The sequence below is a fragment of the Pelodiscus sinensis genome, chromosome 17, assembly GCF_052426305.1.
Source record: "Pelodiscus sinensis isolate ZL-2025 chromosome 17, ASM5242630v1, whole genome shotgun sequence".
NCBI lineage: Eukaryota > Metazoa > Chordata > Testudines > Trionychidae > Pelodiscus > Pelodiscus sinensis.
Window position 1 is genome coordinate 32,436,353 of NC_143068.1, and position 22,633 is coordinate 32,458,985.

General features: G+C 46.6%; 1 protein-coding gene across 13 annotated transcripts in view; it reads right to left on the reverse strand.

The window, feature by feature from the left end:
* Nucleotides 1-22,633, reverse strand: part of RTEL1 (regulator of telomere elongation helicase 1) — a 118,853-nt gene that overhangs the window by 14,004 nt on the left and 82,216 nt on the right. For all 13 annotated transcript variants that reach the window (XR_012896473.2, XR_012896475.2, XR_012896472.2 and 10 more), the window contains 5 exons: nucleotides 18,139-18,299; nucleotides 16,402-16,497; nucleotides 9,844-10,054; nucleotides 3,074-3,211; nucleotides 2,507-2,623 (listed from right to left, as the gene is read on the reverse strand). Coding sequence is in view for 8 of the 13 variants with exons in the window: in XM_075900945.2 (XP_075757060.1) it covers nucleotides 2,507-2,623; nucleotides 3,074-3,211; nucleotides 9,844-10,054; nucleotides 16,402-16,497; nucleotides 18,139-18,299 (723 nt within the window). In the remaining 5 variants the exon portion in view is untranslated. The remainder of the gene's footprint in view (nucleotides 1-2,506; nucleotides 2,624-3,073; nucleotides 3,212-9,843; nucleotides 10,055-16,401; nucleotides 16,498-18,138; nucleotides 18,300-22,633) is intronic.

Consider the following 22,633-nt stretch of genomic DNA (forward strand, 5'->3'; position numbering starts at 1 on the left):
AGGGGGAAGGCCTCAGAGAAGGGGTGGGAAGGAGATGGGCAAGGGTGTTTGGGTTTGAGGTAGATCCTGGATTTCACTTAACTTCAAAAAGTGACCTTATGCTTTAAAAGATTGGAGACCACTGCTATAGGATAAGGACTGGAAGAGATTAGACCTTTTTGGACACTAGGCCGACTCTCATTCAGAGCCTCTGCCATGAGGGAGTTTGGAATACTTTTTATCCTCCCTTTTACAGATGGATGGTATTGCTGCCAGGTCTTGATTTAAAGTCTCCTTTAATTCTTCAACAGCCTCAGATTTTTTCTTAGCCTTTCCTGGTCACACCGCTCCTGCACAGTAGCCGCCTCGCGATGCCATTTGTGTCGTTGACTGCACGTGCAGTACAGCCCTCCTCCATTCCTTCTCTACTATGGAATGAAGGGTGCAGACTCTAGAGCAGCGAGGAGGAGATAGGCTAGTGGAGCACGCACAGCGACCCACATCTTGAAGAACCATTGTGACTGCACAAGATGAGTAACTGCTTCTCTGAGTGCTGTCCCTGTGGGTTCACCACTCTAGATATCTGTAGAGCAGTGCTCTGTGGGAGGATGGCTTTGGAGTCATGACTGAGTCAGAGATGAGAAGACAGCTTGTCCCACAGTGGCTGCAGGAATGGGGCCAGTTGTGGTATAGTGCGTGGGAAAGATATGTTCAGAGGACCAAGGTGCAGCCCTGGATAGGTCCTGCAATTGATATGTCTTTCCGGAAAGCTGTGCATGTGGCTCTGGTGGAGTGTGCTGTTATCCAACATGGAGGTTGTTTGTTGTGTACAGTGTAACAAGTATATGTACAGGAGGACAGCCACTTAAGACAGTTGGGATGAAACAGAGTTGGCCTTGCAACGTTCGGCAATGAATAAAAAGAGTCTGGGGAACTTGCAGAAAGGCTGAGTCTTGTCAAGGTAAATAGCGAGTGTGTGAAGAGAGGCCTGTAAATGTCCTTGGGAGGTTAGGGGAAAAAAGTAGGAAGGTGTATTGGCTCAGTGATGTAGAAAGTTGGAGGCCACTTTTGGTAAGAATTTTGAATGGGGGTGTAATGTAACTTTATTTGTATTGGCAAAGTGCTCAAGAGCCCCCATCATGGACCTGGACTCCTTGCGCTGTGTGCTGTACAAACAGAACAAAAAGATGGCCTCTCTACCGACAGCTTACAATCCTAGACTACAGGCTTTTGTTGACAGATACGGTCGACAAAGCTTCTGTCGACAAAGAGCATCTAAACTACATCCAGTTCTGTCGACAAAGGAAGCCACTTTGTCGACATGACAGTGTAGACACAAAGGACAGTGTAGATGCAATAACACCTTCTGTCGACAGAACTCTGTCGACAAAAGGTGTTATTCTTTGTAGAATGAGGTTTACAGCCGTCGACAAAACTGCTAAGTTCTGTCGACGTTATGTTGACAGAACTCAGTGGCAGCATAGACACAGGTATACTTTTGTTGACAAAAGTTCACTTTTGTCGACAAAACCCTGTAGTCTAGACACACCCTAAGTGTAAGATAAGAAACAACAGATGGATATTGACAAAAAGTTCAGAAAAGGGCTACAAAAATGATTAAGGGGTAGGGACAGCTGCCATCCGAGGAGAGATCAGAAAGACTGGGACTTTTCAGCTTAGAGAAGGCTATGGGGGATAGGATAGAGGTCTAGAAAATCATGACCGGTATGGAGAAAGTAAATAAGGAAAAGTTATTTACTTGCTCCTACAACACAAGAACTAGGGGTCACCAAATGGAATTAATAGGTTGCAGGTTTAAAACAAACAAAAGGAAATTTTCCTTCACACAACACAATCAAGCTGTGGAACTCCTTGACAGATGATGTTGTGAAGGCCAGGACTTTAACGGGGTTCAAAAAAGAGCTAGTAACTCCTAACTCTTGTGTTATGGGAGCAAGTAAATAGCTTTTCCTTATTTACTTTCTCCACACTGGTCATGATTTTCTAGACCTCTATCCTATCCCCCTTAGCCATCTCTAAGCTGAAAAGTCCCAGTCTTTCTGATCTCTCCTCAGATGGCAGCTGTTCCTACCCCTTAATCATTTTCATTGCCCTTTCCGTCAATATCCATTTGTTGTTTCTTATCTTACACTTAGATTGTAAGCTGTCAGTGGAGAGGCCATCTTTTTGTTCTGTTTGTACAGCACACAGCGCAAGGGGTCCAGGTCCATAAAATCATGGAGAATAAGCCCATCAATGGCTATTAGCCAGGATGAGCAGGGATGGTGTCCCTGAGCCTCAGCTCTTCAGAAGCTAGGAATGGACAGCAGGGGACGGACTGCTTGATGGTTACCTGTTCCGTTCATTCCCTCTTGAGGCACCTGGCATTAGCCACTGTCAGAAGACTGCTGGACCTTTGGTCTGACCTAGTATGGCCATTCTTATCTTCTTATGACAAACCAACAGGGAAGCATAAGAAAAAAATGAACCGGGTATTTGCACTGCTATGTCTTTAAGGAAAACGTACCTGCTCTATTCAGTCCAGAGGTTAGGTGGGCACCTCCCTTGTTCAGGTGTAGCTGGGAGTTCAGCTGGCTAGACGAACCCTCTGAGAACGTCGTTTTCTGCAGGCACTGCTTTTCCCCTATTAAATTAAATTAAACTAGTTAGCTAACAGTGAGTTGAGAGGCTTAGAATGTATGTGAAAAGCTGTTTAGAGACACACAAGAAGCCTGGGATTTCCTAGCATCTCTCTCCTCAAGCACTGCATCTGGAAACCACCCGCTTCATTATTTTGGCAAAGAGAGGACCAGAAGGATGTGTATCAACCCCCCCGCCCAGGCTCCTTCGAGAGCTCATCCTTCTGCGTCACAACGCTTTTCTGGGGTTCAGGATGCCATAGCCAACCCTTCTTTATATGGCTGTGTCTCATACTCAAAGGAACAAACCCTGGCTCTCTGCAACCCCATCCAGATTGGCAGGATTTGTGTTTCAGCCCCCAGCTGAATTAACTTACTACCAATACTTTTAGTTGATGGAAGAACATCTGTTAGAGCACTGTGATATACGTCTAGTGTTGGACCATGTGCCTTACCTGCCTTCTGGGCCAACACTTCTCTCTCCTCTCGCAGGAGGCTGTGCTCAGGTTTGTAGCCACAGCCCAGTCCAGTCAGGCTACAGCATGCTTCGTCAAACTGCTTTTTATGCTGAGGTCGCACAAACTGGTAAAATTCTTTCATTAAGAAAGAGAAATAGTAAGTTCCCACCTGCAATTTATACATCCCCCCCACACAGAAAATCCCACCGAGACCTGCTGCTGGCAGGACTTGCAGTTCAGAGACCAGGTACCAAACTGACGTAGGATTAAGAGAGACGGTGAGGGAAGGTGTTTTGTTGGTTTCGAGCCAGACCCAAGCTCCATTTTCAGAAGTGACTGAGGCACTTAAGAGACCAAATCCATTTCTGTCTCAATGAAATGAAGGCTCCAAAGTGCCTAAGTCACTTTTGAAAATGGGACTCAGAAGCTTTTGAACTGCTTTCTCTCTGTCACAGTTGTACATAATTGTACAATATGGACACATTGAAAAAAAATCTGCTACTTCAACTGTTACTACTAAGTGCTTATATCTGGGGTGGACAAACTCTCTGGCCCGAGGGCCATATCAGCTTACAGAAATTGTATGGAGGGCCATGAATGCTCATGAAATTGAGGTTGCACTGCAGGAGGGGGCTCTGGGCTGGGGCAGGGAGTTGGAGTGCAAGTGTGGGCTCTGGGTAGGATTGGGGGATGAGAGCAGCCGAGGGGTTTAGAGGATGGGAGGGCGGAGGTTAGGGTGAGAGAAGGGGTTCAGGAGTCCAGGCTTAGGGCTGCACTTACCACCTCAAGCAACCCCCAGAAGCAGCAGCATGTCACCCTTCCGGACGGCTCTTACGCAGAGGAGCGGCCAGGTAGCTCAATGCACTGCCCCTCCCCCTCCCCCCGCCCATCCACAGGTGCTCCCTATAGCTCCCATTGGTCATGGTTCTCAGCCAGTGAGAATGGTGCTTCGGGCAGGGGATCTGCACAGAGTCCTCTGGCTGTCCCTACATGTAAGAGCCAGAGGGGGGACATGCTACTGCATCAGGGAGCCGTGGAGCGGCATGGCTCATGCAGAGCAAGACAAGCCCTAAATCCGTGTCCCCAGCAGGCATCCGATGGCCAGATTAAAACAGCTGATGGGTGCGGATATGGCCCACAGGCTGTAGTTTGCCCACCCTTGGCTTATATAGTGCTTCTCACTACTTGAATATAAAACACCTTACAAAAAGGAGACGAAACGGTGGCTTTGTCTACTCTGCAGCGTTAGGCTGACATAAAGCAGCTACACCAGAATGCTACTTCTATCCAAATAATAGCCTGCTACGCCGACATAGTAACTCCTTACGTCGATGTATTTAGGGCGACACAGCATCTTTGTCAGCAACGGGGGCTAGCAGGTGAGGCCCTCCCCCCTCCAGCACTGACATCACAAGCCGTCAGTGGAATGCAGACTTAGAGCTGTGATCCCTCAGTCCTGTTGCTGCCTCGGTGACAGACTGGCGAGGGAGAGCCTAAGCACAGATGTCATCTGGTCTTGGGCTCTTCTGCTCTCAGTCCTTCAACAGAAGGAGGCCGCACGGACAGGGGTCTCGGGCTGTCCTCCCTCCCAATCCCTTACCAAAAGGCAGTAACCGAAGCACCCGGCTGTCAGTCCTGGCAGAAGGGCACAGGGCAGGAACTCTCCCTCTCTAGCTCCAATGTTGACAGACCAGAGCCCAACTGCCACGTTCTGGTGAGGGATTGGTGAGTGGAGCCCCCACAGGCTGAGAGAAGGACCCAGAGCAGAAATGGGAAATAACAGCCCTGAAACTGACAAGAATCTCAATTTCATGTCTGGTAGGCTCTCGTCTGTGAAACTGAACCACCCGTGGGCTCACAGCTCCGGTTGCCAGCCAGGTTCCTTGCAAGCAGTGCGCTTGTGTAGCTGCTTGGGAGAGATTCAAATGCCACTGCTGATCAGTTGATTAGCAGAGCACCCACAGCCAGGTTTGTTGTTGCTGTTGGTGGTGCACATTCATACATGCCTCAGTGCACATACAATTATTCTAAACACAGATGGAAAAGATTAGAGGGAACAGTTTCCAGCACAGGGGTGGGGGACTCAGCTATGAGCCCACATCAGACTAACAACTTGAGCTTTCAGGACAGGATCTGCCATTGTGAGTCCCATACCTACAGCTGAAGGTGTCAGCCATTGGGCAGCTATCAGTGTCCTACCATGCCCCATTTAACTGGTGTAAGCTCTCCTGGTAAGGACATGCACCGCTGGCAGAAGGAACATGAACCATTGTTTTAATTATTGCAGTGGCTGTATGTCCACTTAATTTTGCAGCGTGTACAAACTCAAAGGCAGACAGTGGTTAAATCACATGCCCATGATCACATAAGTCCTGTGTTCTCCATCGCCTCCCTGACGAATCATGTTAGGAAAATAAAAGTACAGGCTGGAGACTCCCTTAGCCCAATCATCTGTTCCCATATTTCTGGCTTTAAAAATAGTAAAATATGAGGGGCATGAATGAACTGAAAAATAAAAATAAAAATAAAAAAATGAAACCCCTGAGATTTACTAACAATGAGTAGCCCTGTGGCATCTTAGAGACTAACGAATATATATCTGTAGCATCATGAGCTTCCATGGGCAAAACCCATATTTTCCACTCAAGCGAATCTGAGGAAGTGGGTTTTGCCCACGAAAACTCAAGATGTTAGAGATATATTTTTGTTAGTGTCTAAGGTGCCACCAGGCTACTTGCTGCTTTTAACGTTATAGACGAACATGGCTACCCCCGAGATCGAATTTTACTGTAACACTAACTCTGTGCTTAGGTGTTAGCAAGGGTTACTGCCATTTGAAGAAAAGCAAGTGTAGGGGACAGCAACAGCATCCTCTCATAAGTGTTTTGGATTTAAACAAATATTTTGTCTAAAGGAAACAAACTCAAAAGCAAATTAACTCCCACCTCTCAAGCCATCTGTGGCCTGAGCACTTCTCCAATCCAGCCCATGAAATTCACAATCTTGCTGGAAGGGCACAAGTGGGGTTCCGCAGGGGTCTGTTTTGGGATCGGTTCTGTTCAATATCTTCATCAACAACTTAGATATAGGCATAGACAACACGTTTATTAAGTTTGCAGATGATATCAAGTTGGGAGGGGTTGAAGGTGCTTTGGAGGAGAGGGTCATAATTCAAAATGATCTGGACAAACTGGAGAAATGGTCTGAGGTAAATAGGATGATGTTTATTAAGGACAAATGCAAAGTGTCTCACTTAGGAAGGAACAATCAATTTCACACATACAGAATAGGAAGCGACTGTCTAGGAAGGATACTGCTGAAAGGGATTTAGGGATCATAGTGGACCACAAGTTAAATATGAGTCAACAGTGTGACACTGTTCCAAAAAAACCATGGTTCTGGGATGCATTAACAGGAGTGTTGTGAAAAAGACACAAGAAGTCATTCTTCGGCTCTACCCTGTGCTGACTAGGCCTCAGCTTGAGTATTATGTCCAATTCTGGGCACCACATTTCAACATGGAGAGATTAGAGAAGATCCAGAGAACAACATAAATGATTAATGGTCTAGAAAACTTGACCTATGAGGGAAGACTGAAGGAATTGGGCTTGTTTAGTTTAAAAAAAAGAAGACTGAGAGGGGACATGATAGCAGTTTTCAAATACCTAAAAGGGTGTTACAAGGAAGAGGAAGAAAAATTGTTCTCCTTGGACTCTGATGACAGGACAAGAAGCAATGGGTTTCAATTGCAGCAGCAGAGGTTTAAGTTGACATCGGGAAAAATGTCCTGCCTGTCATGGTGGTTAAGCCCTGGAATAAATTGTGGAATCTCCATCACTGAAGATATTTAAGAGCAGGTTAGGCAGACACCTGTCAGGAATGGTGCTTGTTCCTGCCGTGAGGGCAGGGGACTGGACTTGATGGACTCTTGAAGTCCCTTCTAGTTCTGGTATGCTATGATTTTATGATGCTATGATTTTGAAAAAGTTATTTAACCTGGCCTGCACAACTAGCCGGGGACAGGGTGGCACACAGAGACTCAGCAGCTCCCAGAAGCAGCTAGGCCCCCAGTGCCCACAAAGTGCTGGCCACAAAGGGCTCTGCTCGGTCTGGGAAGCCATGCTGGTGATGTGACCTAAAGTCTTCCTTAATAAAAACAGAAAAAGAAAAAGAAGGCTGGGATTCTCTTCTAATGCAATGCACCAACAAACAAGCATAATCTACTAAATCAGAGTGATCACAATTGATAGAGGTGCATGAGGCATCAGGTAGTGAACTTCCCAGATCTGGCTTAATTCTAATAACCTGGCTGGGGCTTTCCAGAAGAAGAAGAAAAGCCCCAATGATGAGGCTTGTGATCACATCAGGAGTGTTGGCATCGCTGAGATCTAGTCAGTTTCACAAAATGAGTTGTTAGTTTCATAGGGGATGGGCCAACTCTGCACAGACCTCACCCAGACCATAGGGATGTGCCGGCAGAGGCATGAAGCCTCTTGAGCCCCGATGCATTGCTGGTGGTGGTAGTGGGGCCCTGGGTGGGTTTTAAATTGCTCAGGGGCAGAGGCAGGGCCAGGGGATATATGGGGGTGCACAGGCAGCAGGTAGGGCCAGGGGATGCATGGGGGGGAACATGCGGAAACCCTTGCTCCAGATCCTTGCCATAGGGGAGTGACCTACTAGGATGATCTGAGGCACTGGCCCTAAGGTAAATTGAGTTTGAGACCCCTGCTTTAGAGCATATGAGGAAGATATAAATATCATCAGCTCAGAAACGTAAAACACTGCAATTTAAAAGAAAAATCCTCAGAAGATCTCTCTTTTGTCTTCCCAGAGCAGATTCTGCTTCTCTCATCATCTCCAACAAATATGTTCTTACTAACTCAGAGGTGGGCAAACTTTTTGGCCTGAGGACCACATCAGAGTATGGAAATTGTATGGAGGGCCATGAACTCTCATGAAATTGGGGGTGAAGCACAGGAGAGGGTGAGTGCTCTGGCTGGGGGTTGGTCTCTGGGGTACAGCCAGAAATGAGTTCAGGCTGCCTGCCAGAGTGGGCTCCTAGCTGGGGCAGGAGGTTGGACTGCAGTAGGTGGGAGGGCTCAGAGGTGGGCTGGGGATGAAGGGTTTGCGGTGCATGAGGAGGGTGCTGCACTGGGACTGAGCGGTTTGGAGGGCAGGATGAGGATCATGGCTGGGGCAGGGGCTTTAGGCTTGGGGTTGTGCTTACCTCCTTAAGCAGCTCCCAGAAACAGCAGCATGTCCCCCTTCCAGCTGGCTCCTATGCAGAGATGCCAGCTCTATGTGCTTCCCCTCACCCCACTGTCTGCAGATGTCAGCCTTGCAGTTCTCATTGCTCACAGTTCCCAGCCAATGGGAGCTACAAAGGCGGTGCCTGGGCAGGGGCAGAGCATGATGCCCTCTGGCTGCTGCTACATTTAGAAGCTGGCTAGGAGGGCGGTATGCCGTTGTTTCTGGAAGCCGCGCGGAGCAGGGCAAGCTCCCCCTGACTGCTTTTCCCACCGGGAACTGGAGAGCTGGATTAAAACAGCTGGTGGGTTGGTATTGGCTCCCTCTGTTCTAAAACACTAGCATTTGCTTTCAATTGTCCTAAGCTAGCAACTCCTCTTATCCACAGTAACAGCTAAGAAATCAAGGTTTCATAATGCTTAAAAATATACCAATACCAACTCTCATTTTGAGACATTAACAACAATGCAGGGCAAGTTCTAGAACAACACAACATTATTTCTCATGGGCTCCCAGGACTCTTTCAGCCTTGTGCTATGCTGCAGGTGTGTTATTATGCTATTATAATTCATGCTCTCTCAACATGGGGCACTGCAGATTAAAAACAAATGCCAGTACAGGATCGATAGGTATTCAAGCAGAGAGCCACGCTGGTCAGCTCACCGGCCTTCTTTTCCTGCTCCCTTTCCACATTAGCCAGTCCCCTAACTCATTCCTGTTTTTAAACATTGATAAATAAGATCAGTTAAAAAAAATGGAAATTCCAACTCCAAAAACTTCAATGTCAAGTTAAGGTACCTCAAAGTCTACTTCCTAGCATCACAATCATCGAAAATCAAGGAAATCACCTGGTAAGGCATACTGCTAACCTCAATGACATGCTTTACACATCCCAATTACCATCAGTACCAAAAAGATACTGTCCACACAGCTCCAAACTAATGCCATTTTCTGTTTTAACATCAAACTGCCTCAAAGCACATAATTAATTTCTCACAATCCCATAATCTTAATTCCACTGTAGGTCAGGATGAAGGTATTTCCAATCAATATCAAAGTCTATACACAAATTAACTGTGCATGAAAGGCATAATAAGGTCCCTACAATCAACATGACCTTAATTTTTTTCCATCCACGTGTGAAACAAATTGTTTATGCGTGTGCAGATGTGCACCACCAGTAGAAACAAAACACCTTGCAGTGAGTGCTCTGCTAGTCAGATGGGCAACATTTCAGTCTTCACTGAGTGGCTGTACAAGCTCACAGCTTACAGGGAAACTGTTAACAATGTTAATTGTTTTATTTCATATAACCATGAGACCCATTCACATATTATAAGCTAACCTGCAATGGCTAAGTTGATTGTTTGTACAGTGTTTTGAAAATGTAAAGCCCCTATATATGCGTGAAGGATTATTAATGAATTGTACTTCATACAGCAGTGCTTACTTTGGGAATGCAAGATCCCAAGGAAAAAAAAGCTGTGTCCTTTGGGATAAATTCAGAGAGACGGCCATACCTCGCAGCAGGATGTGCTTTTTCTGGTCCTCCAAGAAAAGAGAGCTCATTTGGGATAACATGGCTTGGAAGTCATCTGTCCTCTTGTATTGCTGCAGAGCCTTTGAGAAGAGGTCGTAGTGTAGCTGGCTCAGGGCTTGCTTCACTGTTGCAATAAACACTGTGGCCCTGGTCGTCTTTGGCTCAGCAGGGTCTGCTACTTTGTCAGCTTGCTGCAAAGAGGCCACCAAGGTTTTTCAGTAAATGGGATGCATTGGAGAGATTAACTGAAATGGGAACAAGCAATCCCAGGAACTTTGTTTCAACATATAGCATTTCAACAAGGTGCAGAACAGTTATAGTCAGTGAAGGGGACATGAGTTAACGAATCAGCACAGAAACCACTAAAAGCTTCTTAATGACTAACAGCCTGTTAACGCCCGTTAAACAATGGCAGATGCATTACCTACGCACTATCTCCTGATATACAAGATTCAGTGCTGCAGGAGGGAACACAAAATCCAACTGTGTCTGGCTGCTGAAATTCACAGCACCCTGGCTACGTCTACACTGGCCCCTTTTCCGAAAGGGGCATGCTAATTTTACAGGTCGTAATAGGGAAATCCGCGGGGGATTTAAATATCCCCCGTGGCATTTAAATAAAAATGTCCGCCGCTTTTTTCCGGCTTTTAGAAAAGCCGGAAAAGAGCGTCTACACTGGCCCCGATCCTCCGGAAAAAAGCCCTTTTCCGGAGGATCTCTTATTCCTACTTCAAAGTAGGCTTTTTTCTGGAGGATCGGGGCCAGTGTAGACGCTCTTTTCCGGCTTTTCTAAAAGCCGGAAAAAAGCGGCAGACATTTTTATTTAAATGCCATAGGGGATATTTAAATCCCCCGCGGATTTCCCTATTACGACCTGTAAAATTAACATGCCCCTTTCGGAAAAGGGGCTAGTGTAGACGTAGCCCCTGTGTATACAGAGCATGGGTTCTGTGAAACAGATGGAATTTAGCTCATTTTGGTTAAAGATGCTGACACACATAAACACACACACACGTACAGCGAGCAAGCAAGGCAACAAGATGAATCTGGCACTGTAAGACTTGATTTCTCTGTCACGAAAAGCAGGGAATTTGAGAAATACCCCAAAAAACCAGCCAGCTAAAAAGAGTTACTGTGTGAAGAGGAAGTTGCCTCAAAGGCTCCTCGCTGAATACAGCGAAGATCCCAATGATTCTACACCTGAGGAAATGACCTTGCAAGCAGAGTTTAATGCTTGCGCCCAGTAACTCTAGAATAGAAGCAGGAATTTCAGGAGACTGGCTTGTACAGTGGAACACAGTGGGGATTTTCCTAAGGATATAGCTTATATTTCTGTTGTTAGTTTCCTACTTGTCCTATGATAGCAGCTGTGCTAATTGGGTCTGAATCATAGTGTGCTCATACAGTCAGAACAGAAGGCCTTCAGCATATTTTAATACACCCATTCCTCATGAGCCTTTCCCCATGGGTATATCCTTAGGGCAACCAAGGGTGACTCTCTGGGGAATTCCAATGTGAATGCAACAAATTCCCCAACTTTTATGATTATATATGCCCCTAAAACACTCATCCCTGTAACATCTGGGGTCATTCACATACATTTAAATGTTTACCTGTTCCCTCCCTCAAGGAAGAGGAACAAACTCTAATCCCCTTCCTCGCTGATCACTGCCACCTGCTTTAGGAATTGAACACTGGATGAATTGCTTTCTAGGGCAAGCAGCCAGGTCGCATTGCACAACTCTGTTCTTAGGAGAAGGCCTGCTAAAAGAGGCCCTGAATTATACCTTGGAGGCTACAAGACTGACTCATCATGATCCAGGTGCCAGTGCCTTCCTCCACTGAAAGCAACCTACTCTCATTCCTCTTCAAGCCTGGATTCTGTCAGGTTCAGTATCACTGAGCACAGTGGGAGGTGGAGTGACAGGTGGTCACTTCAATAGTTAGTTTCTAATCCAATTCAGGCTTTGAAAAAATACAGCAGTGTCTTGACATGGCTCTAGAAGCATATGTAGGCTGGGTACGGTGCTCGTATCGATTTGTCCTACCTTGCAGGCAGGCAGCTGCTTGATGAATCTGCCATATAATTTCTGAGTCAGATTGCATTGCAACAGCTCAGCCCTGAGGTGACAAAAGCCCAGCTCACTGTGGTAAGCCTACGTCTCAGCCAGACAGAGCAAGTCATGGCTGCTATCCGAGCCTCTGTGAGCAGTGCAAAAGAACTGGGAGCTTGCATGCCATTTTGGAATGGGAGAGAAGATGTTCTCTACTAGATGGGCAGTCGCCACTCCAGGAAAAGCTTCAAACACTTCACCCTTTCTACGTACATTAATTACCTCAGTCTATCCTCAACTGAGCCCCGTACTGTCTACTCTCGATAAGGAGATGACAAAGCTGGATGAAACAGGATAACAATGGCACCGCAGTGTCATCAACCTTAATTCAGCCCCCCCTGGGAATATGCATTATAATACAATCTTTAATTACATAATGGTTGCCTTGTTCACCACACACCTTGCACAAATGAGGTAGAGGTCTATAGACAACAGCCACCTTCACTACTCAACCCTGGCCCATTCCCAGAGCACGGTCAATCCCTGTGCACTGAATGAGGTAGAAATCCTGTGGAAAAACTAGCATGTGATCACATAATTTAAGGAAGCAAAGTTCTACGCAAGGTCTCACAAGCAACCTCGATGCAGGCATTCCCTACCAACTGAGCGTTTGACTTTGAAACCTTAATGTTCATTTAATGTGGTTTTAAAATGCAATTTCCTGGATTATTTTTTTTTAACTTGAAAATTGAAAAATCAAAACCAAAAATTTCACCATGTGGAATCATACTGATCTCCACACAAACTGTTAGCAGCGTTAGGAGCTTTAGAGCCACAGCACAATCCTTTACACTTAAGCTAGCTGGAGCAACTAGTAGCAGTAGAAAGCTAGTATTTTCTATGTGGACATGTCTCTAGAGGGGGGAAGGAGAGACACACTTTGCCCGAGTTTCACAGCTACTTGCCAGAGATTTCCTCTTTCCCACTTCCCCTGCACACATCGGATGCTGTTTCCTCTCCCGCAGCTCCTGGGTGCTGACCACCTCACTCCGGGTATGTCTACACTACAGAGTTAGTTCGAACTAACTTAGTTCGAATTAGTTAATTCGAACTAAGCTAATTCGAACTAATGCGTCTAGAACTAAAAACTAGTGTGAATTAGCGTTTTGCTAATTCGAACTAGCATGTCCACATTGAGTGGACCCTGAACAGGGCTTAAGGATGGCCGGAAGCAGTGCCGGCAGGGCATCAGAGGAGGACTTAGAGTGTGGAGATGCTACCTCAGGCTAGCCGAGGGCTGCGCTTAAAGGGACCCGACCCCCACCCCGGACAGACATTTCTCAGGGGTGCCCCGCTTGAAAACCAGTCCTGGCCTGGAGTGCCCGGAGTGCCCACACTGGGCACATCACAGCACTCGGCAATCAGACCGGCTGCACTTGCCGCAGGCTGCCATCTGGGGAGAGGGGGCAATTGGGGGGCTGCAGGAGAGCTTCCACCCCCAGAAGCCCGCAGAGCCAGCCCAGTCCTCCCCATCGGGGGCTCGTACCCCATTCCTCCCTCACCTCCTTCCACTTACCCTTCCCTAGCCCCCCTTCCTGATGTACAAAATAAAGATAACGTTTCTTCCAACATTGACTCTGTCTTTATTGAACAAAACTGGGGGAGACTGGGAAAAGGAGGTGGGAGAGGGGAAGAGAAAGGCTGGGAGAGGGGAGGGCAACTAACATGATCAGGGGTTGGGAACAGGTCCCAGATGAAGAGAGGCTACAGAGACTGGGACTGTTCAGCTTAGAAAAGAGGAGATGGAGCGGGGACAGGATAGAGGTCTCTAAAAGCAGAAGTTGGGTGGAGAGGGTGCATTCAGAAAAGTTCTTCATGAGTTCCCATAAAGAAGGACTAGAGGACACCAAAGGAAAGGAATGGGTAGCAGGCTTCAAACTAGTAAGAGAAAGTTGTTGTTCTTCACAAAGCAAATAGTTAATCTGTGGAACTCCTTGCTGCAGGAGGCTGTGAAGGCTACAACTAGAACAGAGTTCAAAGGGAAGTGAGATCAAGTCATGGAGGTTGGGTCCATGGAGTAGTCTTAGCCAGGGGGTAGGAGTGGTGTCCCTGCCCAAAGTTTGTGGAAGGCTGGAGAGGGATGGCACGAGACAAATGGCTTGGTCCCTGTCTTCGGTCCATCCTCTCCAGGGTCTCTAGGGTTGGCTGCTGTCGGCAGACAGGCTACTGGGCTAGATGGACCTTTGGTCTGACCCAGTAATGGCCATTGTAAGCTCAGGGCTCAGGGTCGGGGGTCTCAGTGGACCCCCTTGATTTTCATGCACACCTGCTCCTGGGTGGCCAGGCTGGCAGCTCTCCTGCCCTAGACGGCCACTTTCCTGTGCCTTTCCTGCTCCTCTCATCCCCCTCTGCTCTTCTCATTCCCCATCCTGGCTCTTGCCTCTCTCATCTCACCTCTCCTGGGGCTCCTGCTTCTAATCCCCTTATACTCAGGCTCCCGCCCTTATTCTCCAGCTTTGAATCTCTTTCCACTTGTCCCTCTGCTCTTCACTACTCTGCATCACAGTCAGGCTGCTTCTGCCTTCCTCCATGGTGCTGGGGTGCAAGCAGGGAGAGAAACACTGAGAACAAAGGAGAGACAGCTTAGTTCCTGTGATTTGCACTACAAGGAGTCCCAGATAGGAGCAACTGCAAGGAAAGTCCTGCTCAGTCTCTGCAGCCCTGCACCAAGTTGCTCAGGGGGGATGATGGTCAGTACACAGAATGTGAGGAGCTGGACCCCTTTTCATATGGCTAAATGTAGACATCTACATCTGGGCACAAAGAACATAGGTCATATTTACAGGATGGGGCACGCTACCTTGGGAAACAGTGATTCTGAAAAACATTTGGGGGTCATAGTAGATAATCAGCTAAACATGAGCTCCCAGAATGACGTACTGGTCAAAGTGGCTAATGTGATGCATAAATGGAGGACTCTCAAGTAGAAACAGAGGGGTTATTTCACCTCTCTGTTTGGCACTGGTGTGACTGCTGCTGGAATCCTGTGTTCCCATAATTCAGGAATGACATCTCTAGTCCCAGAAGCTCGGAATGGGAACCAGGGGAGATCACTTGAGGATTCCCTGTTCTGTCCACTTGCTCTGAGGCACCCGGCGTTGGCCACTATCGGAAGACATGATAGTGGGCTACATGGCCCATTGATCTGTCCCAATAGAGTTGTTCTTATAATGCTGATAAATTGGAGAGGTTTCAAAGAAGAGCCGTGAGAATTAAAGATTTGAAAACATACTTACTGTGACAGACTCCAGGAGTTTAACCCATCTATGTTAACAAACAGAAGATATGGGGTAACTTGATTATTGTCTGCAAGTACTTACACAAGGAACAACCTCATGTAGGTGTATTTAATAATGGGCTCTTCAATCTAGCAGGAAAAAGTACAACACAATCCAATGGCTGGAAGCTGAAGCTAGACAAATTCAGACTGGAAATAAGGCATACATTTTAAAGTGTGAGAATAATTAGCCATAGGAATAATTTACCGAGGATCATGGTGGATTCTCTATCACTGACCTTTAGAAAATCAAGATTGGATGTTTGTCTAAAGCATCTACTCTAGGAATTATTTTGGTGAAATACTATTGCGAGTGCTATACAGGAAGTCAGACTAGATTATCACAATCGTCTTTATTGGTCTTCGAATACATGAGTGTGGTCTGTGCAGACAGTCTTCAGAAAATTTATCTGACAAACAAATCTCTACCGAACTCGTGCAAACCCAGTTCTTATAACTTCTTATTTTCCCAGTTCTTATAACTTATCCAGATGTGGACGTATTTTCATAGGGATGGAAGAGACATATCCCTAAAGCTATGGTGACGTCCCTGTCAAATTTTAAGTCCCTGCTCCAAAGGTGCTAGAGCTTTTCTCTACAATGGTTGTAAAATTTTGGGTTTTTTACATGGGCAAAACTACCTATTTTCCCCTAATTTAATTCTTGGGAATGGGTGAACCAGTGCAGCTGAAAATTCCCCCCAAAAATTCAATCTGAGGCAGACACTCAGCATGTAAATTATCAGTATGGATGGTTTAAGTTTGGCCAGGGTCTTATAATGGAAACTATTGGGCAACTTTGACAAAGGCATTACATATGTTATAGGTTGTGCAGGTAGCAAACAATAAGAAGCAGCCTTTTTATCTCAGATTCCACTTTCAGATAAATCACTCGACACAAACACATACCAAATTAGTTTAGTAGCATCTTAAAGACTAATAAAATATGTAGATGTAATCATGAGCTTTCGTGGGCAGAACCCACTTCTTCAGATGACCGGTTATCTGAAGAAGTGGGCTGTGCCCCCGAAAGCTCCTGATACCATCTACATGTTTTGTTAGTCTTTAAGGTGTTACTGGACTATCTGTTGTTTAAGATTTTCCTGTTACAAACTAACTCAGCTACCCCCTGAAGCTTTTGAACATACCAGATTGTTGACTATTTTTATTTTCTTTCTTCCTCCTTTCTGCTCATCTGTTAATCGCTTCTCATACTGAAGGGAGAGTGTTGATAAACGTTTGGCCTGTAAAGACAACATTTAAAGGCTTTCATTTATTTTGTCCGTCCCCCTGATTCTTGTCTTTTTTTTTATAATAAAGATAGTTAATCCTCCACAGTGACATCACCCCAAGGAGACAAAGACAATCATAATATACTGTGTCAACGGACCGTATCCTGAATTTGATTTCCTGGAAGGGCACTTGCTTACTGGATGAGACGGAAGAATGAAACAGTGAAATAAAGAGGTACAATATGGGGCAGTTCAAAGAGGAAGAACAGTGTCTTTTGAATGTGTACAATGGTCCTAACTAGAATGTTGGCATTACACTCAATGAGTGAGGAAGTGGCTACTCTTCTGTTCCTTCCTACTTTTTTCAGAGATCCTTTTACCAACCAACTGTAGAAATTAGAGATGAAGCTAACCAGTGCAGATTATTCTGTGCCAGACAATCTTATTTTTTAATTTTGAAATGACCATTGCATGCAAAACTAATTCAAACTGCACCTGAACCTCTTTAATCCAGCAAATCTGGGAAATAGAGCCACTTCCTCCTCTGTGTTTCCGAATTAGGGACACCTGGAGTATGGAGGTTCAACTGTATGCCCATTATGGACATCTTTTACAAAACGTATAACTGGTTAACCAATTAAATGGAATTTTAAAACCCTACCTAGGACACTGCCTCACATGTTAAAAGTAAAAACCTAATACAATCACGCAAAAACTTTACCTTTCAAAGTCAGTCAGAGGAGGCTTAGGCGAGACAATGATAAAACCACTAATGGAGCATCTAGCTAGCATTGTTGCCACAGCTAGCAGAGGCTGAACTGTACAGTTAAGTTTTTCTTAAAACTGCCAATCAAGACAAGGTTCCAAAGGAGAACAGAAAAGCTGAGGAAATGTGGAGGATATAACATTTTAATTGCAACAGACATTTCCCTAGTATAAGCAGGGTGAAAGATAATGAAAATGGCCATCTGAACAATACTGACGAAGCAGCGGGAAATCTAAACTGTTTAGGTTTTCACATTCCTTTTGAGAAAGCAGAAATAGCCAATGACTTATTTTCTCACTGCTTGCCCAAGAAAAGATTAACTTACTGAAAACATGGCAGACGGTGCATTTTCAGCATGCTGACTAATATATTTGCATATTCAGCAGGTTACCAGTACATTCCTGCCTATTTGTGTATGACTGAATGCTTAGTGTATCATTCACCAAGATCTCTGTTCATAGTTGTTTTCAGATTTCAATTTAGAAGCAGATTTCCAATTTTCCTGTAATATTCACTTTCCAACAGCTATAGTGAATGCCCACTATGAGGTTCTGTGTATACAGCAACCTCTTTGAGAAGACTCCTCAGCATTGACAAAATAATGGTGACTTCTGGGAGTCTGTGTTACTCCGAGAGCAGTGATAACATCATTATTAGCACCAATGTGAAAGTGTATTTGTAGGTCACATCCTGGAAGGTGGCAGGGTGCCCTTTCCTAAAGAGAAGCTAATATTCAAGCTCATCCTGAGACCGCTCTTGTTAAAAGTGGTGACTTACAGGGCATTTTGTGGAAGGGACTTGGACTCAGCTTACATTGAAGCGGTCAACCAAACATTTACCTTTAGGATCAGCAGTTTGCTCAAACTTACATATATTACCACCGTTACCTTTTCCTCTCCTGGCAAGTGGTCGTCTTCTACCCCTCCACTGCTCTTCTCATTATGCTCCAGTGCATCCAGGAGTCCAATGGGCTGCCTCCTGGATGGGATAAGCTGTTGATCATACTCCACACACAGGCTGGTTGCTCCATCCCTGTTTGCCAGCAGCCCTACAACATCAAGATGGAATGTAAACAAACCTGTTATTTAGCCTGCAGTAACCTTGGTTTTCCAAGATGTTGTAAGCAGTCAGGTGTAGGGTGTGTGTGTGAGAGAGAAAGAAAGAGAGAAACTGAGTAGCTGTGTCTATCGGTACTGTATATAGAAACTGTGCCTCAGGTGCTCCCATATAAGGGTATAAAACATGGGGCAACTGTAATCCTCCTTGAGTCACCTCACAATTCAAAGACTTGCCGAGGAATCTGAAAAGTAGGGTAGGTTGCGGGATCCAAAGAGAATTCCATGGGATTTCTAAGACCCAGAAAAGTTAGTGAGAGTTGGTCCTGCTTTGGGCAGGGGGATGGACTCTGGCTTCCTGAGGTATCTTCCAGCCCTCTGAGTCTATAAGATGCTTTCAGCAAGAGACTGCTGGTGGATCGCTCACCAATGGCAGTGGGCCTGGTTCAGCCTGAGCCTCATCCCACAAGAACATCATTGTCTGAGATGGTGGTGCCAGTTCTGTCATCAAAATAGAGGTCAACTGGTGCTGATGTTGGTGACGGGTCTTTTCTTGGTGACATATTCTCCATGGTAGTTTTAGTCACCTCTCTACTTGGTAGGGAGCTAAATTATGCTAGTTTCGTCATTAGGAAGATTTTGCAACTTGTTGCCTCTGGGTCTGAAGTCTGGGCCCAGAAACTGGACTTTCGGCCTCATCTCACGAGTCCTCCAGGTTAAGCATACTGAGCACCTGCTCAGAACATGCTCAGAACATGAGATTCTCCTGAGCAGAAAATAACCTCTGCTAGTTGTAGAGGGAGTCTGCAAGGGGTATCTGAGAAGAGATGTTGGTTTCTAACAGAATGACCAGTCCATACTGGTTGAAACAGAAGATGAGAACTGGTTCTGAACATTTGCAGAGGAAGAACAAGTTACTCACCCTGTGTAGTAACGGTGGTTCTTCGAGATGTGCCCCATGTGTACTCCACTCTAGGTGTCAGGTCCATCCCGGCGCCGCTGGTCGGAAGATTTTAGAGCCATCTTCGGCCGGTCTGCGTATGCCCCCTGCAGTGCATGGCTTTCGCGCCTTTGATCACGAGCACAGACCGGCACCCCGCCAGTTCCCCTCACCGCTCGGTCCCTGAAATGGTAAATCAAAGGGAGAGACCCGGAGTGGGGAGGAGGGCGGGTCATGAAGCACCCACGGGGCACATCTCGAAGAACCACCGTTACTACACAGGGTGAGTAACTTGTTCTTCTTCTTCGAGTGGCCCCGTGGGTGCTCCACTCTAGGTGACTGTATAGCAGTAACCGGAACACCAGCGCTCCAGGTCAATTAATTATTGCCTGTAAAAGACAGGAATGCGGAAGCCACCGCGTGGTCTGACACCCATCGTTGCACTATGGCATAGTGTCTCATAAAAGAAGTACTTGAAGCCCACGTAGCGGCTCTACAAATATCTGCTAGGGGAACTCCCATGGCAAAGGCCGTAGAAGTTGCTACTGCCCTAGTCGAATGTGCCCATGGATAAGAGGGCAACGGTTTGTTACGAATGGAGTGACACGTGGTTATGCAGAGGGAGATAAACTTAGCTATGTGTTGAGTTGAAAGCGCCTGCCCTTTGGATCGCTGCGCTGTTTATACCAAAAGTTTATCTGTTCGGTGCCACTGTCTGGTTCTGTCTATGTAGAAGGCAAGGGAACATCTAACATCCAGTGTATGAAGCACAGACTCCTTATTTGAGGCATGCGGCTTTGGATAAAAAGAAGGAAATACAATCGGTTCGTTGTTGTGAAACGACCTGGAGACCTTGGGAGTGAACGCCGGGTGCAATCGTAGCGTCACTGCTTCTTTTGAAAACAATGTGAATGGGGGAGTCGACATCATCACTCCTAACTCACTGACTCTGCGCACTGACGTAATTGCAAGCAGGAAAGCGGTCTTCATAGTTAGCATCTGCAGTGCTACGGATGCTAGTGGTTCAAAGGGGGGAAACATAAGCGTTTCGAGTAAGTCCAAATTCCACGACGGTGGAGGAGGTCTCCGAGGTGGACTTATATTATTCAGACCCTTGAGGAATCGCTTGGTGGTCGGGTGTGAAAACAATGAGAAACCCTGTATCGGACAATGGAAATCACTGATGGCCAATAGATGAACTCGAAGGGATGCCAACGAGAGTTCTGAAGTCCGCAAGTGAAGCATGTACTCGAGGACCTGGTGTAACGGAGCAGACAGCGGTCGGACGTTGTTTTGGAGGCACCAAGACGAATATCTGCGCCATTCAGCGAGGTAAGTACATCTTGTCAAATCTTTTCTACTGTGAATCATAATGGACTTGACCTGCTGTGAGCAAAGGTTCTCATCTCATTCGAGCCAGTCAGGAGCCACACTGTCAGATGTAACATCTTTAGCTTGGGATGTAGAAGAGAACCCCGTTCTTGAGAGAGAAGGTTCTGGTGTAAAGGCAGAGGCCACGGAGGCCATAGAGACATCCTGTGCAAGAACGGATACCAAGCTTGTCTGGGCCAGGCTGGTGCTATCAGTATCACCGTTGCTGCCTTTGTTCTGATCCTCTCCAGTGTTCTGGGAATGAGAACTATTGGAGGAAATGCGTACAGTAGTGATTTTTCCCAGTTGGTTAGTAGTTCATCGCCTAGGGATGCCTTGCCGATCCCTGCTCTGGAACAGGAAAGGCAACACTTCTTGTTGGAGGCCGTTGCAAACAGATCTACCAAGGGCGTACCCCATCTGCTGAAGACGTCCTGAATCACATCCTGCCTTATCTCCCACTCATGGTTGACGGGAAAGCATCTGCTTAGGGAGTCGTCAATGACATTGGCTATGCCAGGTAAGTAGGATACTGCTATGGTGATATTGTTCTTTATGCACCAGTTCCAACACCATACCGCTTCTGTGCATAGGGAACGTGACCTTGCTCCGCCTTGTCTGTTTAGGTAATACATCGCCGCCACGTTGCCCGTAAGCACTCTGACTGTCTTGCCTCTCAGGTGAGGGAGGAAGTGCTTGCATACCAGGAATATTGCACGCAACTCCAGTCTGTTGATATGCAGACGCCTCTTGGCAGGAGACCAGCGACCCTGTATGTGTTCGTCGCCCATGTGCGCACCCCATCCGATGAGGGAGGCGTCCGACGTCAGCTGTATCGACGGAATCGGTCTGTGGAAAGGCATTCCCACCAAAATGTTTGATGCCTTGGTCTACCAGCGCAGAGACACGTGAACGTGGAGCGGAGGAGAAACTTGCTTGTGAATGTCATGTCTTCCCGGAACATACACAGTTGACAACCAGTGTTGCAGGTTTCTGAGGTGGAGGCGTGCGTGGGGAACGACAAATGTGGCTGCAGCCATGTGGCCCAGGAGACGCAGACAGGCATGTACTGAGACTACTGGGCCCTTGCCGAGTAGACTGACCAAGTCCTTTATTGCCTGGAATCTGTCCTTCGGTAGATAGGCTCTTGCCATCCTTGAGTCGAGAACTGCCCCTATGAACTGTATGTTCTGCATTGGAATGAGGGTCGATTTTGACTCGTTTACAATCAGTCCAAGAGAGTCGAACACTCGTCTGACCATTGTGACCATGAGGGACGTTTCTTCCTGAGTCATCCAGATAAGGGAATATGATGACTCGCAGTCGCCGGAGGTGCGCAGCAATGACGGCGAGGGTCTTTGAAAATACCCGTGGAGCAGAAGCCAGTCCGAATGGGAGGACACGATATTGGAAATGCTCGTCCTTTATGACAAAACGCAGGAATCGTCTGTGTGCAGGATGTATTGCTATATGAAAATAAGCATCCTGAAGGTCGAGGGCTGGGATGATCGTAGTGAGCGTCACCATTTTGAATCGCTGTTTTCGAAGGTAGCGATTCAACTGGCGCAGATCCAGAATAGGTCTCCATCCCCCCGTTTTCTTTTGCATTAGGAAATAACACGAATAGAATCCTTTTCCTCTGAAGCCCTCTGGGACCTTCTCTATCGCTCCGATGGATACTAGGTGATAAGCCTCTTGTTGCAGAAGGTCCTCGTGAGATGGGTCCCTGAAAAGGGATGGGGATGGTGGGGTGGTAGGAGGGAGGGATGTGAATGGGATGGTGAGACCAGATCTTATCACCTCCAATACCCATTTGTCTGATGTTACAGCAACCCATTGATGGTAATAAGGTTGCAGTCTGTGTGAAAAACGGGCTTGGTATCTCTGGCAACGACTGGAATGTTCAGCGCGCCCTCGACATGGAAGTCAAACCTGCTGTTTGGGTGTCCCGGCATAGTTCACTCTAGCTGGGTGAGGACGTCTGCGCTGTGGCCTCTGCTTAGAATGACCTTTATC